The 15,679-nt window shown below is 38.2% G+C and overlaps 1 protein-coding gene across 1 annotated transcript in view; it reads right to left on the reverse strand.

Annotated features, from left to right (window-relative positions):
* ADCY1 (adenylate cyclase 1) overlaps positions 1–15,679 on the reverse strand; it is a 158,686-nt gene that overhangs the window by 103,231 nt on the left and 39,776 nt on the right. The window contains exon 2 of the mRNA XM_063404701.1: positions 11,152–11,301. Within this exon, the coding sequence (XP_063260771.1) occupies positions 11,152–11,301 (150 nt within the window). The remainder of the gene's footprint in view (positions 1–11,151; positions 11,302–15,679) is intronic.

Here is a 15,679-nt window from a genome sequence, read left to right on the forward strand (position 1 = left end):
ACCATCAATGTAACATTGAATATCTTGATTAGGCAAGGATATATTCTTGAGGAAGGGAATGTCAGAGACCTCAGCCTTCTGCAAAACGGACACATCCCCCTTTTCTGCCCTCATTAATGCTCCAGCCCTCAACTAGTGGAATTTTTCTTGAAGAACATACTACGTGTTACAGTTCAAGTTGGTACTGGAACTGTGTCACTCTCTGATTTTCCTGCGGCCCTCTCCTTCCCCACACTCCTCCAAAACCCAGATGTGTCCACCAACTCTAAATATGTGGCAAATCTCTGTGGTCTCCTCTGGCACCTGGTTGAGAAATGGAGCCAACATAGGGAAGCAGTGTGAGAAAGGCCATTAACATCTTCAGTCTTCTTTTCTTGCTGCTGGAGCCAACGCAATCTGCAGCTGAGACTCCAGAATCAGTGGAACTTTGAGGATACAGTGCTGTGCTAGTACCAGTGCTTTACACAACTTCTACTGTCTGATACAGCATCACACACTTTCATTTAGAGTTGCGGTAGTGACTCAGTATCAGCACATGCTCCTTTTCAGTACAGATCTCTGCTGCTGGCAGAAAAAGCATAAAATCTTCACTAAAGATAAGCTTTTTGATTGCTAGTGATAGATATTGAGCCCACTAGTGGGTGTAAGCTAACTAAGGAATTAAAAAAAAACCCAGGAACCTGAAGTCAATAAAATTAAAAATAATGAAAAAGACATATTAAGTGGCAAGCAGTTAGCATTTTCTTTTTCAAAGACCATAAATGCCCTTAGTATAGCAATAGGAAAGAAAATCATGGCATAAAATAGTGAAATGGAATAGATGTCTGAATCTCCAAAGATTGATATAAATATGGTTTGCTTTGAAAAATTTAGATGATTCTCTAATTTATATTAGAAAAACCTAAAAGCCTTTGTTCTTTGCTACTTTTCCTCATTTTGTCTCTTTACAGAGCAGGAAAGTGAGCCTAACCCATAGGGGAAAATTTCACTTCCTTACAGAGCGGAAAAACAAGGACCAATCAGTAAGGGATGCAATGAGTGTTTTCGCCCACTTAAAATAGCAAGTGTGACTCAGATTTAATTCATTATTTCCTTGTCAAACTGGGAGACTCCTAATCAAATGTGCCTGAAGGGGAGCTAAACTCCAGATGAAATAAATTTATATTGAAGAGGTAACGGAGAACAGAATCTTGGAAAGAATTTAAATCACACAACAGGCAGAAGTTAATTTAGAATGGCAAACCTGACAAAAAATACTACCTTAGAATCTATTTCTTTTGCAAGTTAATGGGGTGTAGTCTAGCTCTTTTTCTCCATAAACAGTTAACCAAAGGAAACAGACAAAAAAATCCATAAGAACATGTGTCCCAGCAGCATATACTTTCATATATTGGAATGAAAGTAAAGTGCCCAGCTCAGTATCCTGTCCCAGGAGATACTCTTTGTTTAAGTGGTAACATATCATTTGGCAAACTGCACATGTGGCAATGTCAGCTACTGTGACATGAAACACTTATGAGACAAAACAGTTCGTCTATGGAGGAACGACCCTGTGTTTGAAGACTGACACAGGAAAAGTGTCAAAGTTGTGTTCTATGTTAGCTAATTTTTTATTATAGTCAAGATTATTCTACAAGGGAAAACAATTTTGTGAACAGCAATAAAAAAACATTTAAGATGACTTTTCTAATGACATTTTAAAGCTTTCTATGAATTCCTGCTGCTGAGGGAATAACATCCGTATTCACTACTGAGGTTGTTTTACTTCACACTGTGGTTAAAAGTACCTGCTAGTTTAAAGTCACAGCTAAACCGAGGTCTGTGGCTTCCTACTAAATGCATAATAACACTGCACTACTGTTCACACAGCACTTCTGTCATGGATATTACTCTAATTTAGAAATCAACTATAAGAAACTCTTTTAAATTATTTTTCTTACAATTTAACTACAGAATGTGATGCACTATAGCCAGTGTGTCTAATTATGATAATTTGTCTTGGCAACTGTTATCCATGATGCTATCTGCTGAAAACTGTTATCTGCTTAAAACTGTTATCTGCTTAAAACTGTATGGTTGTTTGTGTTTTAATCATTTGATACGGGCATGTTTATGTGAGCTTGTTCATCTCTTCTCCTCAGTGCTCTCTAATTGAAAATACACAATGCAAGGAGGAAAAATAAGCTGAAAAATTCTGTCGAACACTAGCATTTTTGATTGACAGGTGCTTGAAAGATCAAATTATAAGTTTTCCATTGTATATTCCAAAAATCCTAATAGCTAAAGCATGAACAGACTCAGAATAATAGAATTAGAATTAGAATTACCACTAATTTTTAAGTTAACAATTTATTGCAGAATCACCTAGGTGTGAAAAGACCTCTGAGAGTCCAATCTCTAGCCAATCATGCCCTTGTCAGCTAGACCATGGCACTGAGTGTCACATCCAGTTGGTTTTTTTGAACACCTCCAATGATGGAGACTCTACTATCTCCCTGGGCAGCCCATTTGAGTGCTTGACCACCCTTTCTATGAAGAAATTCTTCCTAAGGTCCAATTTGAACCTCCCTTGGTGGAGTTTGAGGCCATATCCTCTCATCACTTGTTACCTGGGAGAAGAGACTCCCACCTGGCTACAATCTCCTTTCAGGCAGTTGTAGAAATCAATAAGGTCCCCCCTGAGCCTCCTTTTCTCCAGGCCAAACAACCCCAGCTTTCTCAACACCTCCTCACAGGATTTGCTCTCCAGACCCTTCCCCAGCTCCGTTCTCCTTTCTGGATGTGCTCCAGCACCTCAATGTCTTTCTTGTAGTGAGGGGCCCAAAACTGAACACAGGATTCAAAGGGTGGCCTCACCAGTGCTGAGTACCTGGGGACAATCAGTTCCCTGGTCCTGCTGGCCACATATTTGCTGATACAGGCCAGGGTGCCATTGGCTTTTTGGCCTCCTGGGCACACTCTGGCTCATGTTCAGCTGCTGACCAGCAAGCTCAGTTCTTTTTCACCAGACAGCTTTTCGACTACTCTTCCCTAAGTCTGTAGCACTGCAAGGGCATGTCCTAGCACTTGGCCTTGTTGAACCTTGACCCATAAATGCAGCCTGTCCAGATCCCTCTGCAGACCCTTCTATTCTCTAGCAGGTCAATATTCTCACCCCAAATTATCTACTCTACTCAAAGTAAGCCAGCATACATTACATATAAGAGCTTAACATGGGTAGCAAGACTGTATAACATGCATACATGTATGAGAAAAAAACCAAACTGCAACTAACAACAGTCCAAGACATCTTCCTGCTTAGCCTGAATATGACTGAATACCTGTGTAGTGGAAAACAAATTTAATGTGCCCTTTTTTTATAAATCTATAACAAATCTTTATAAAGAAGTATTTAAATTTATAAATCTATAAATTTTGACACCTTGTGACATAAAATAGAATGGCTGATAACTAATTTAACTGACATATTTAATTTGCCTTTTTTTTTTTTTTTACACAGAGTTAATAGAGTTAATTTTCTTCACAGTGGCTAGTAGGGTGCTGTGTTTTGGATTTGTGCTGAAAACAGTGTTGATAACATTGGGATGTTTTAGTTATTGCTCATCAGAGTTTACTCAGAGCCAAGCGATTTTCTGCCTCTCACACCATCCTGCCAGCAAGGAGACTAGATGGATAAGAATCTGGGAGGGGACAGAGGTGGGACACTTAACCCCAGCTAACCAAGGGGGTTTTCTATAACATATGGTGTCAAGCTCAACATATAAGCTGGTGGGAAAAAGAGGAAGGGGGGAAGATGATATTGAGTCATGGCATTTGTCTTCTCAAATGACCATCACATGTGATGAAACTCTACTTTCCCAGAAATGGCTGAACACCACCCTGAAAATGGGAAGCAGTGACTTAATTTCTTGTTTTGCTTGCATGAGTAGCTTTTACTTTAGCTAATGAAGTGTGATTATCTCAACCCATGAGTTTTCTCACCTTTGCTCCTTCTATTCTCTCCCCTATCCCAGCATGGAGGGAGAGAGGGAGGGAGGGGCTCTGTGGTGCTTAGTTGTGCTTGGGGTTAAACCACAACATTTACTAACATCAGAAAGCTTTCAGGGGATGAAATAAAGTTAAACCAAATAGCTATAGTAATGATCTGACCTGTTCTTATGTGTGGTTTTTAAAATGTTTTTATAGACTTTTCTTGAGTTTCATTTTGTAAAAATAAAGGCATGCAGCTAGAGTAATAAAATTGCAAGGCAACTAAAATATATGAACTTTATATGATTTACAACTGTGTTTTTATTGTATGTTACCCACTTTACTATATGTTTCTCTGCTTTGGAATTGGAAGTCTAGTAGCAAGGTGCATCTCTCTGTTAACCTACAGCTATGCAACCCTAAATTGAAGTGCCCTCTTGTAACCACTCCCAAAGAAAAACCTCATTTCTGTTTCATAAAGAGTTCAGGATAGAAGGGTTGAACTACCCTTGTATGTGCCTGTTATTACCAGGAATTACTGCTTGTAGGTTAAGGGGTTAGATTACAAGCCTCACTTTTACTTGGCCAAAGTCAGGTAAGAGGAGTCCTGGTGATATGTCAAGCAGTGTAGCTTCTTGCACTAACTGGATTCAGATGAGATGTTTATTCTGCAAAACAGCAGGTGCAATAAATCTGTAAAATTAAACCACATTTATATGTTTGCTATACATTTCCTTGCAAGGGTTACAAGCAACTCCTAATGACTTCAGGTGGAAGCTGAAGTCTTCCACCTGGAGGTTCTAATTGTATCTGAGTAGGCCTCGGTTTTATTATCAGTAATATGAAGCATAGACACATGCACAACTATTGCAAGACTGGAGATTCACAGACGCTGGTCAGTAGAAAGTTTCTGGGCAATTATGGCTCTGTGGGAGACAGAAATGTGCCTTCATGACTCATTTTACCTGAAAAAGGTGAAAGTTGGACCAGGAATGCTGTGTTTTTTATTTTTCTGTGTAAGGATCTAAGCAGTGAAATGGAGCAAATGAAGCAGACAGCAAGACAATTTCCAGTCTCTGATTTGGCTAAGAGACACTGGTGGTCAGCCTGTACAAGTAGGGCTGAAGCCCAGTAGTTCAAACTGACAGCATGAAATTTCTTATTTCCAGTTTTTCTTGAGCCTAGTAAAATACAAATAGATTTTTGAAGATAGAAATTCCTATGTAAGACTGTGATTTGATGACAGAACATAGAATTTTAAGCTGCCCTGTAACACAGAACATAGTGGTACAGGCTCAATCTACTACCTAAAATTAGTCCACCTATGTTTTTCAAACATCACACTGTCTTAGCTTTTGCAGAGGATCAGGTATCATCATACCTTGCACTTTGTGCAAAATCAGTATCACTTCCCTGCCACACACTAGATAATTTGACAAGAACATGGTTTTGCATCCACACATGATCCGGGTGAAATTTTTGCTGCAGGGCAATTTGCTGAGCCACTCAGCCAGTATGACCAGTTATGGAAAAAAGGCCTGTGTTTTAATGATAAATTTCATATATTCTTCTGCACTGAATAAAAAGATGCAAGATTCTGAGGATAAAAAGTATAGAGAATGTGAGAAGAACCTGATAAACATGTTGTCAGGCACTCTAGAAGTTACTTCTGCCTGGCTCCGCGCAAATAAATAATTCCTCAGTTTGGTTGCTGAATTGAAAGGATAAAAACCTCTGCAATCTGTTATCCACTACCAAAACAAAATACAAAATGATTTGTTTTATTCAAAGTTAATGTAATTTTTTCCCTTCATTTCTTAGTAAGGACTTGAAATTAAACACAACAGACAAAACCACTGGAGGATTTCTGCAGGTGTCATCTTTTCGCTCAAATGTACAGAAAATAGTACACATATCCAAAATATGTAATGTCTAGATCAAATTGTTTTGAAGGAGAATCTGAATGCAGCAGAGAATTTAAAGGCAAGACACTCTAAACAGTAGTTCCAAGTATTGTGCAGTGAGAGTCATGTTTTTTGTTGCCATGTTTTCCATTTCTATGAATAGTTATTAATCAAACCTCTCACTCAGTGGTGACCCAGTTACCACATGCAATGTCAAGGGCATTGCCCTAAATTGCAAAAGACACTTGGAATGCAGACACATATGCATGCAGATATTTGCACAGAGAATTCAGCATTGTATAAGAAAAATTTAGCTTGCTGCAGATGATCTGGTGAACATGTATGGAGGAACTGCAGACCACCACCAAAGTTCTAGTCTGTCTCCCAGAACCAGTGTTACTGCAGTAGCATGGTGTTGAACAATACTTCAGCAAATATGATTAGTCTAGCTGAAATGGCAGTCTTGTGGTCCTGCAGCTAGACACCGAGCTGGCTCTCTCAGCTCCATGCTTCCTAACTCCCTGTCATTTTTAAATGCTTCTTTCAGTTTCTTATATTATATAGATACAAATTTCATGCATTGTAGTGAAGTACACAACTATTTCTTGAAAGACAGGTACCACCAATTTCTGCAGTCCCAATGGCTTGAAAAACTAGATGTGATTTCACAATTAGTTGTTAAGATAGAAAATCCCCCATGCTGGAGACTGTTATTTTCCAGTTGATTTTCCACTTCCACAATTCCACAGTGGAATTGTGAGGAAGTACAAAAGTAATATTTAGGAGGGAAGGAAAGGTCTAACCACTGTCTTGAAAGATGTTCTTTATTTTGCAAACATATTTGCATGTACTTATGAAATTAAGTAACCAGTGAAGATATTTCAGGTGGGTTTGTGGGCTTTGAAGGTTTGCATGAATTCAAATGTTTTCCCAGCCTGCCTTATATGAAAGCATCAGGCTTTCATAGAAAGCAACATTTCAGAACAACCTGTTCTACACAAGTGCATTTCACCAAGGTGAATTATGTTTTATCCCCAAATTCAATGCATGAATATGCATAAAAGTATTCTTATTGTCAGGGCAAGGAAGAAAGGGAATATGATTAAGATTCATTACAAGATTGGCAAGACTAGGGTAGCATATAGCTTCCATACATTAGGAGACCAAAGAGATGACAGGTCTTCAGCTTGGAAAGAGAAATGAGCAGAGTTATGAAAGTCTACAGTGTTGTGAGTGGCATGGAAGGGGTTACTGTGGGATGATTACCAATGTCACAAAACAAGAGCTGGAAAGCACAAAATCAATTAATTAGACAACAGGTCTATGACAAATAAAAGGAAGTTGTTTCATACAGTGCATAATTTGAATATTAATTAGTACACAGTTAGAGTGATAACCACAAAACTGTGAGGACAACAAAACTATAAAGATACTGAAAGAGAAGCTTGGAAAATAGGAGTCTACAGGTGTTTGAAGAGAGTGGTCCAGTCGCTTTTCAAGTTAAGGTGGCCTCAGAAGAACAGTGGTATCTCTCCCTTGGAGCACAGCTCTACTTCAGGGGCTGCTACTCCTGGAATTAATACATGGTGAGCCACATCTTCCTTATTCATATCCCCTCTTAGTCAAATGGCAATCTGTTCAATCAGCAACAGACTCCCTCTTTTTCTATGTTGAATACATCTTCCATTCCCAATCCCTGCTTGCTCCTTTCCTTCTTACTCAAGAAGAAGTGAAGTACTACTGGAAGATCGGTTGGGATAACTTAACACCAGGAGTCCTTTGGGGAACTGGGTGACAATGGTTTTTCTGCTGTACAGGCAAATGATGATCTTGAAGTAAGGAAGTGAACACAGAGAGATGGTGCAGTGGGAGTGAGGGGAAGTGCTCACATGCTCTGACTGAGCAGGAACAAAAACTAGAATTCCAGGGAAAGGTACCTACCTCACAATAATTATTCTTAACTGTTTGCTCTGCAGAGGATGGTTTGCTGCTGAGATTTCTAGATAACAAGAGAAGAAGCTTATCCCAAGTGGATGATTATAATTACTTGTTCTTTATCTAAAACTTGGTTCTTGGCCTTCACTTTTGGTGGAATTGCAGTCTAACATTCAGCAATGCAATAAATGGATGTTGCCACCATCAGGGCCAATTATTCATGGTGACCACAGAGCATAGATAACAGGGTGAGCGTTACACTGAATTTTAAAATAAACAGAATCTGTCTGCTCCCTTTCTCCCCAGGAACACTTTCAAGGCTGCTTGCATGAGTCCAAAAATATGCCAACACAAGATATTTACTCTTGCTCACAAAAATAGTTTTATCAAAATCATCATATGGGACTATTACTACAAATACATCCCATGAGGAGAATTCACTGTAAGTAGGACACAGAGGAAGAAATCTCAGTTACAATTTCAGCTGTGTATTTGTCTCACACAGCCAACACTTTAACTCCAGAAAGCTGTGTATGTTCAAAAGTCAAGAGTGTGTTCTTTTCTTTCCAGTAAAAGACTTGCACAGAAATGGGAGTAGTTTTACCATTTTAGGTTACAGTTCTCAGTGTTAAAAGGCTATGTTTTTTAGGGCAGAGCATTTGGATGAGACAAGAAAGTCTGATGAAAACTTTCAGTCCTTTTTAACATGTAATGTTGATAATTCAGAGAACAAAAATACAGGACTGATCACAAAAATTGAACTAGGTCAGCAGTGTTTCTTCTCTCAAAACACTCTTGAGTGTTGCCAGCTGTAAACTCAGAGTATGTTATGCCACAGCAACTGCAAAATAATTTTGCAGCCTGTAATCATGTCTTAATTCTCACTCTGGTTCTAGAAGTATGCTAATATAGTGTGAAACCAGCCACAAGAAAGTATTTTGGTGGTACTTTCTGGTGGTGGCAGCTAATTAGCATATTTCACAACTGCATCGAGTTTTACACGGTAATGCATAACATCAACTTCTGAAGTGTAGGAGAAAAGTTTATTTTCTTCCCTGAACTGTACACTGCATGGGAAAAACATTTGCCGTATTATCTAGATATACAATCAACAATAATGGTGTTTATGTGTAATGTTATTGCTTTTGTTGTTTTTCTATATGCATGGATAATAGAAAATAAGACAGATTGCTAATGTGTTAACAAGAGAAACACAAAAAATAAATTTTGTTTTCATGCTGGATCCCAGAAGTAGGTTTTCAAAAGCACAAATGGCAGGCTTGTTTAAATCCCATGGAAATTCACTTACAACACATTTATGCCTTTTAAAAATCTGTACCTTTGAATTACAAAAGACCAGAATTAAATCAAAAGGCTTTGATCCTAATACCATTTTTGCACAGCCAGCAAGGATATGCAGTGTTCAAAGAGATGTCTACTTATTACAGAGTACATTCAGCTCATAAAAAGATATTCACTTAATTCATAACAGAAAGTAGTTATGGACTTGTGTTACTTCACACATAGGAATAGACTTGCTAAAGAAATTGCAAATGAGGGGCAGTAAAATTCTATGAGGTACACGAGCTTTGAGACCCTGAAATCTTGTTTGGCATAAGTAATCACCACACCAGTGTCACCCTCTATTATCACCTATACAGAAAGAAAAAGCTAGTCCAAACCTTACAGACCAATAGATCATAGCATGTTGAAGCCTCAGATTGTTGCCTTTTTCCCAGCCTGGAAATGAAACTCAAGATAATTTTAGTTATGGAAAGATGTCCACAAAAGCCCACCCCTCCCTGCAGGGGTGAGTACATTTTTATAGGTTTTGGGAAATTAGCATAACTGATAAAGAGGACCAATTAGGAGGACAAATGGTGATGCAATTTCCACCCCCCCCACCTCCCCCACCCCCCACCCCACCACCCAGGTCAAGCCCCTTCTCTGGAGCCCTCTCTTCAGCACTAGTTGTACCTTTTCCATGAAATGTATTGAAGAAAAGTTGTTCTCAGCCTTTGTTCCCAAGAAGAAACAAGACTGCAGGAATCCTTGTACACCCCAGGACTTGGAGCTCTGGAATTTTTATTGTCTTTCTGCTTAGGGAAAGGTCGTGGAAAATCACTGGGAAAGCTAGCTACTAATACTATAGGTGACAGAGTTACAAATATATGTGTGAAGAACTCAGAGAACATATAAAAGGAAAAAAAGACAAAACCCAAACAACAATAAGATCTGTGAGTAACAACAGCAAGGTCTACAATATAGCAGGGGTTATTTTTCTATTGTTTCCAAGTATGCTTGGAAGGCTGATTGATAAAAATGTATGAAATAACCTATCAAATAACTGAGGTGATGTTGGGGGTTGGGTTTCTTTCCTTTTTACTTATAGAATTTTTTCCCATAATTTGCTAAGAAGTGAATTACTGGGTACTTATGAGTGCTTAGGAAAAACAAAAGAAGTGGCCAAGATGGGGAGAGGAGTGTAGCATCTGGCTACACTTCTCTTATCTGTGGGAGTTTCTCTTGGAGGGGGAAGATACTGAGATTTTTTTGGGGGCAGATAAAGGATGGGGATGAGGGCAGCTGCTTTCTCTCATTCTCAGTATTGGAAGAAGAATGGTCAAGCTGTTGGTTACTGAGGGGGGAACTCACTGTCACCAGTGGAGTCCAGTCCTGTACTGCTTCTTCCTTTGCTGGTGGGTGCACCTTTGCTGGTAAAAGCAGCTGTTGAGCTGAGACATTATTAATACCCTACCTCACTAAAAGAGGGACCTACCACCATCTGTGTCCAGGAATCCTGAGCTCACCTTTTCCTCCCTTGTCACTTCTCCGGCACTGCTCTGGGTCTTTCTACACTGTAGCCCTGCACCCCCTGCCCTGCCAGGACATACTGTAGTTCCAGCTGCCACCGCTGAACTTCTGATACATCTCATCCATGAAGGCAAACAGGTTATAGCACACTCAAGAAGTTACAGCAAGAAGAAAAGTATTTACAGTACATCTAACACCCACCCAAAAACATCCATGCAGATAAATAACTGCAATCTTATATTACAATAGTACATTGGCTTTGACTCTAAAATAGAGCCCTAAAATAGATCTCCTCTGGCACTGGAGGTGACATAGCTGTGCAGTCAGCCTGCACCTTCTCTGAGATCTGCAGATGAAGAGAGAAGAGTGTGCATGCTCTGGGGAGGAAGACCTGAAACAGATGGGGGAAGACAGCATTTCCTTTGCAGTGGAAATGCACACATGCCCTAGCATACATTTGGCAACAATGTCTTAACCTGTTGTCATCTCAGGAGAAACAGAGAAAAACAAATAAGGCTTAGAAACTGACCTGTTTTTCATTTTCATCCTCCAGTCTCAGCCTGTCCTCAATGCAGTTCCTGGCTTGAAGGAATGCCTTCCTCTGAGCCCTTTCTGTCAAAATCCTCACAAAGACCCCATACAAATTTACACTGACAAAAAGGATTGCATTGGCCACAAGCTGTAAGAAAGAAGGAAAAATAAATGAAAATTTTAAAATACAGATTTTTAATTTACATTTCTGCTCAGCAAATATATATTTAAAAATTGTTTGAAAACTGTGCCTCACTAGCCACATCACTGATACCCCTTCTTGCAGTGAAACAATTACAGCAGCTATCACAAATGTCGACAAGCAATATTGCATAATACAGAATTTTGCATCTGCTGGAGTTAATTTCTTTTAAGATGATCTGTAGCTTGTCATCTTCATTCATCATTTCTTTCATCATCCTGGATGGCAGATCTGTCCATCCAATAAGGAGAGCAGTATCATCAGTATTTGTCCAAAATACCCTGAAAACTGAAATTGTTTTCCTATGCCTTCATAAAGTAAGCATATTATTGTTTGGTTTTTGATAGTGGAGAAGAAAGGCACTGACAAACCTGCAAAAAACATGTACCTAGGTACCCCAAGCTTTCATATTGTGTAGTTTTCATTTGGAAAATGTTTCTCTTCTCCTATCCACTGTTAACAACCATATTGCACTTTCTGAGAAATCATCCAAAATATCATTTATGCTATCCTGCAGCAGATCTCTCAGAAGGTGCTGAGTCCTTTCAAATGATGACCCTCAGCACAACCCAAGGCCTACCACTATGCAATAATCAGTGACTATAAATTATTTTGGAACTACTTCTATAAACAGTGTTTTTATGAAGGATACAAAAATTACTCAACTGTCCTTCTGGGTTTTTTAAATGTTTTAACAATATGTGATAAAGTTTCTTAACTAACATAAGTAACTGAACAGTGGTTTGTACACAACCTCTGTGTCAAAGGCAATTCTGTCCAAGTTTCTCATCACATCTCTGAAACATGTCTTCAGATCTTAATTTCTGCAATGCAAAGTATATTTAGTTAAGAGGAAATAAGACTTTTTTACCCAGTGTATTTTGGGTCCCAGTATCTTTATATACCCTAGAGCCTACCACAACATCATGATAAGGATTCATGGGACTCACCAATTCCCAAAAATCAGAAATGAGCTGGCATTTAAATTGGCCAAGAGTGAGCAAAATAAGAACAAAGAAATGCATTAAATCAAGTAACACAATTCATGTTAAGTTCCTATGCACCCAAAATAGTTCAAAAAGACCATATAACTGACATTTGTTTCCTAAATCAAAGTATATATTTCAAGGTAGTACACCTCTACTCCTGCACAATCTAAGCGTAAATTGGAAAGGAAACCATTTCTTTTGTTTGCACAGAATAATGAGTCAAAGTGTGACAACAACATAATCAAATTTTAAGAAAAATAAACCCACTGAAATAGTTCTAGAGAATGCTTCCTAACAGGACTAGGATTGAAGGCTTTGTGGTAAGTCAATATGCCAATATGGTAAACAAAGATCCAAAATGACATCCCTGATGTTTTTGAAGAGACTTTGGGAAATGTTCCACTCTGCAAAAATAATCAGGAAATCTGACGTGAAGAACTAAAGGTAATAAACATCCCACCTCTTGTGACCTCAGAATAGTGGGAAGAATTGAAAAAAGTAATTCAGGGTCAGTTTTTCAGACCTTCATGGATTCACAAGTCCTCTAACCTTGACCTTCAAACATGTTTTTTATTAGTTAACAGGACATCAACAACAAATTCTCTGCAAACATTCTCACTAGCACAAAATCCAAAGATCGCCTGTCACAATAAAAGGAACTGTGCCTAGCATTAGTGGTACTTTTCTCCTCAGTTATGAGAAAAGAAACAATTATCTCACAAGAGAAAAGTAGTGAAGAATGTTGTTATAGCTTCCTCCTGAGAATGGCAAAATGCAGGTTCAGCTGCATTCAGATGAATTTTAGCCTAAGTCTCATATACCACTTACTTATATGCTATTTCTGATGATAATACAGATAGTAAAACTTTGAAAATGAAATGCAGTACATGAGCATACTATTTCATGATACAGGCTGAGCAGAAATAGTCTGCAATTCCTACTCTGCTTTATTTTGCCTGATCACAGAGAACTGTTTGACGTATATCAGTTTTTAGCACAAGTTAACACCTACTGAAATTAAATGACTGTAGAAATTCCAATGGAATCCTATTTTTAGAGACATGAATGCAGCCACACTCACCTTATCCCTGCATTTTATCATGCCAAAGTGTAGTGACAACAATATATTTTAAAGCTAATTCTTAAAGTGCAATGGTATAAAAATAGAAAGGATTTTTAAAGGTTGTATTTAAAGACAGTGAAGAGAGCCCGCAGAATGAACAGATCTGACAGTTACAGACAGTGCAACTACTTGACCCTGTCTATATACAAAACAGCTGGCAATAACACAGGGTGAAAAACTATATTTTTGTGCTGATATCAGAGTCGCTCAAGACATAAATAATTACCTCTACAGACAATTTAAAAAAAAGTCAACTCAGTTTCTGGATTTCAATTGGAAGCAGTAAAAGACCAAAAATTGTAACAATCTGCCAACTATTCTGGGACTATCATTATGATTTCACTCAAGCAACAGATATCACCTGGTCTAGGGGTAACCAGTAGGTGGGTTCCTGCTACTTTCAGGCTCAGCAGGGTAAGTAATTTTCTGACATGCTTTGAACAGTTTAAGATAAAACAGAGGCTTAGTTGTCAGCTCTGGTCTGCAGGGAATCAGGAAAGCGGATAAAGCAAGTAAAAGATTCATAGATTTCAAAATGTGAGAAAAGAAAGTAGGGCAGATTGTCTCCTGAGGTGAGAGTTCCTTTCTTCCACAACATTTTTCTACTGAATTATTATTTTTCCCCCAATTGCAACTAAATACTAGTCTTTCTCTCTAGGTTTCTCAAAGTCGTGCTATTTTCCAGTCCTCTAATTTTAATATGTACCTCTATATCTATACACATACACACTTTTTTTTTCATACATTATGTCCCGTAATTCCAGGAAAGATTGTGAGACTTGCTGTCAAAACTAAGGAACATTGAAGAGATACTAAGGCATTAAGAACTGCTGAAATATCAAGGATTTTCATTTTAGGTCATTCCTACATTATTTACTGTACTACAGCTTAGTGGCAAAAAAAGCACTCTTCAGGTTTCACCATCATCTTCTATTTATAGAACTACCAAAAACCAATTTACCTGATGCAATGCAATATGATTCAAAGACAATTTTAAACTTTTAAACAATGTTATTCTTTCAATCCATAATGAGATTACAGGTCAGCCAGAATATTAAAAAAAGGTATCAGTGTCATGAAAGCATGTTTCCATTTTTTTTTTCTCTATCAATGAATCTCGTATCATGCATTCTGCCTGTTGAAGCATTTCAGTATGAACATCCTAAGTTTTAAGATTCCCTAGTCCTTAGTAGGTTACACTCCTTGTCAGTGGATGAATTCTGGTATGGTTACTTGTATGAGGGTGTTACCAAAGGCAGACTTCCAATATAGCTAATCTCTGTGGACTGCTTAGAGGCTGAAATCTCCAGCAGCTGTCTCAACCAAATGTCTGTCTCTCTCTCCTGTTTATTTTTCCATTGCATTTTTTGGGTCTCAACTTACTTTTGGAAGGCAACTTGAGCTGTGCAATACAGCAACACCCATCAAAGAGTGAATAAATAATTCTAGCAGCAGACATAGGTAACATGTATATGCATACACAGAGCTTGAGGAGTTTAAATAAAGATCTCCTTTTTATTCCCCAGGTTCATCTCCCTCTTCTTGAGTCTCCCACAGGATTAGTTGAGAGACTCTTTGAAAAGTCTTTTGAAACTTTTTTCCCTATTTCAGTTAGGATTTATTTTCTCCTTTTTCTTTCAAAGCAAGAAGGCTTATGTGTGCATTTATCGGTGCAGTTGCTCTTTCTCAAATAAATAGTGAAAAATTCTTCTATATATTATTATTTTCATTTTGAGAGGACTCTGTTTACTCAGCAGATGTTCTGGTATTAGGTTAATAGTTGCATAGTAGATGGTTCAAAATTAAAGCTGGTTTTCACCGCAGAGTAGCTTTCTGTTTGTAGTAGAAGATTGTTTTAGAAAAATGTGGCTGTTTCACAAAGATGTGACTTCTGAGTCACAGAAAACTTTTTTACAAAGTGGTATTCATATGTATAGTTATTGTAGTGCCCAAATAATATGCTAAATAAGAAATGAAGGAAACTTCAGGAGACTCCCTCAGAATTTCATTGTGCTTTCTAATAGGTGGACTTGTGGTTACCACTCCTAGAATTATAGTTTAGTGGCTAATATCAATATTTGACTTATTCTCAGAAGCATGAGTTCTCATGACAATATATGAAGTAGAGTGGAACATGTAGGAGATATGGCCAGCACTTCCATATGAAAATCGAAGTTTGCTGGAAAAGGAAAGGTCAATGCAATTCCTGTAT

Source organism: Prinia subflava, chromosome 1 (genome assembly GCF_021018805.1).
Source record: "Prinia subflava isolate CZ2003 ecotype Zambia chromosome 1, Cam_Psub_1.2, whole genome shotgun sequence".
In the NCBI taxonomy this organism is placed as follows: domain Eukaryota; kingdom Metazoa; phylum Chordata; class Aves; order Passeriformes; family Cisticolidae; genus Prinia; species Prinia subflava.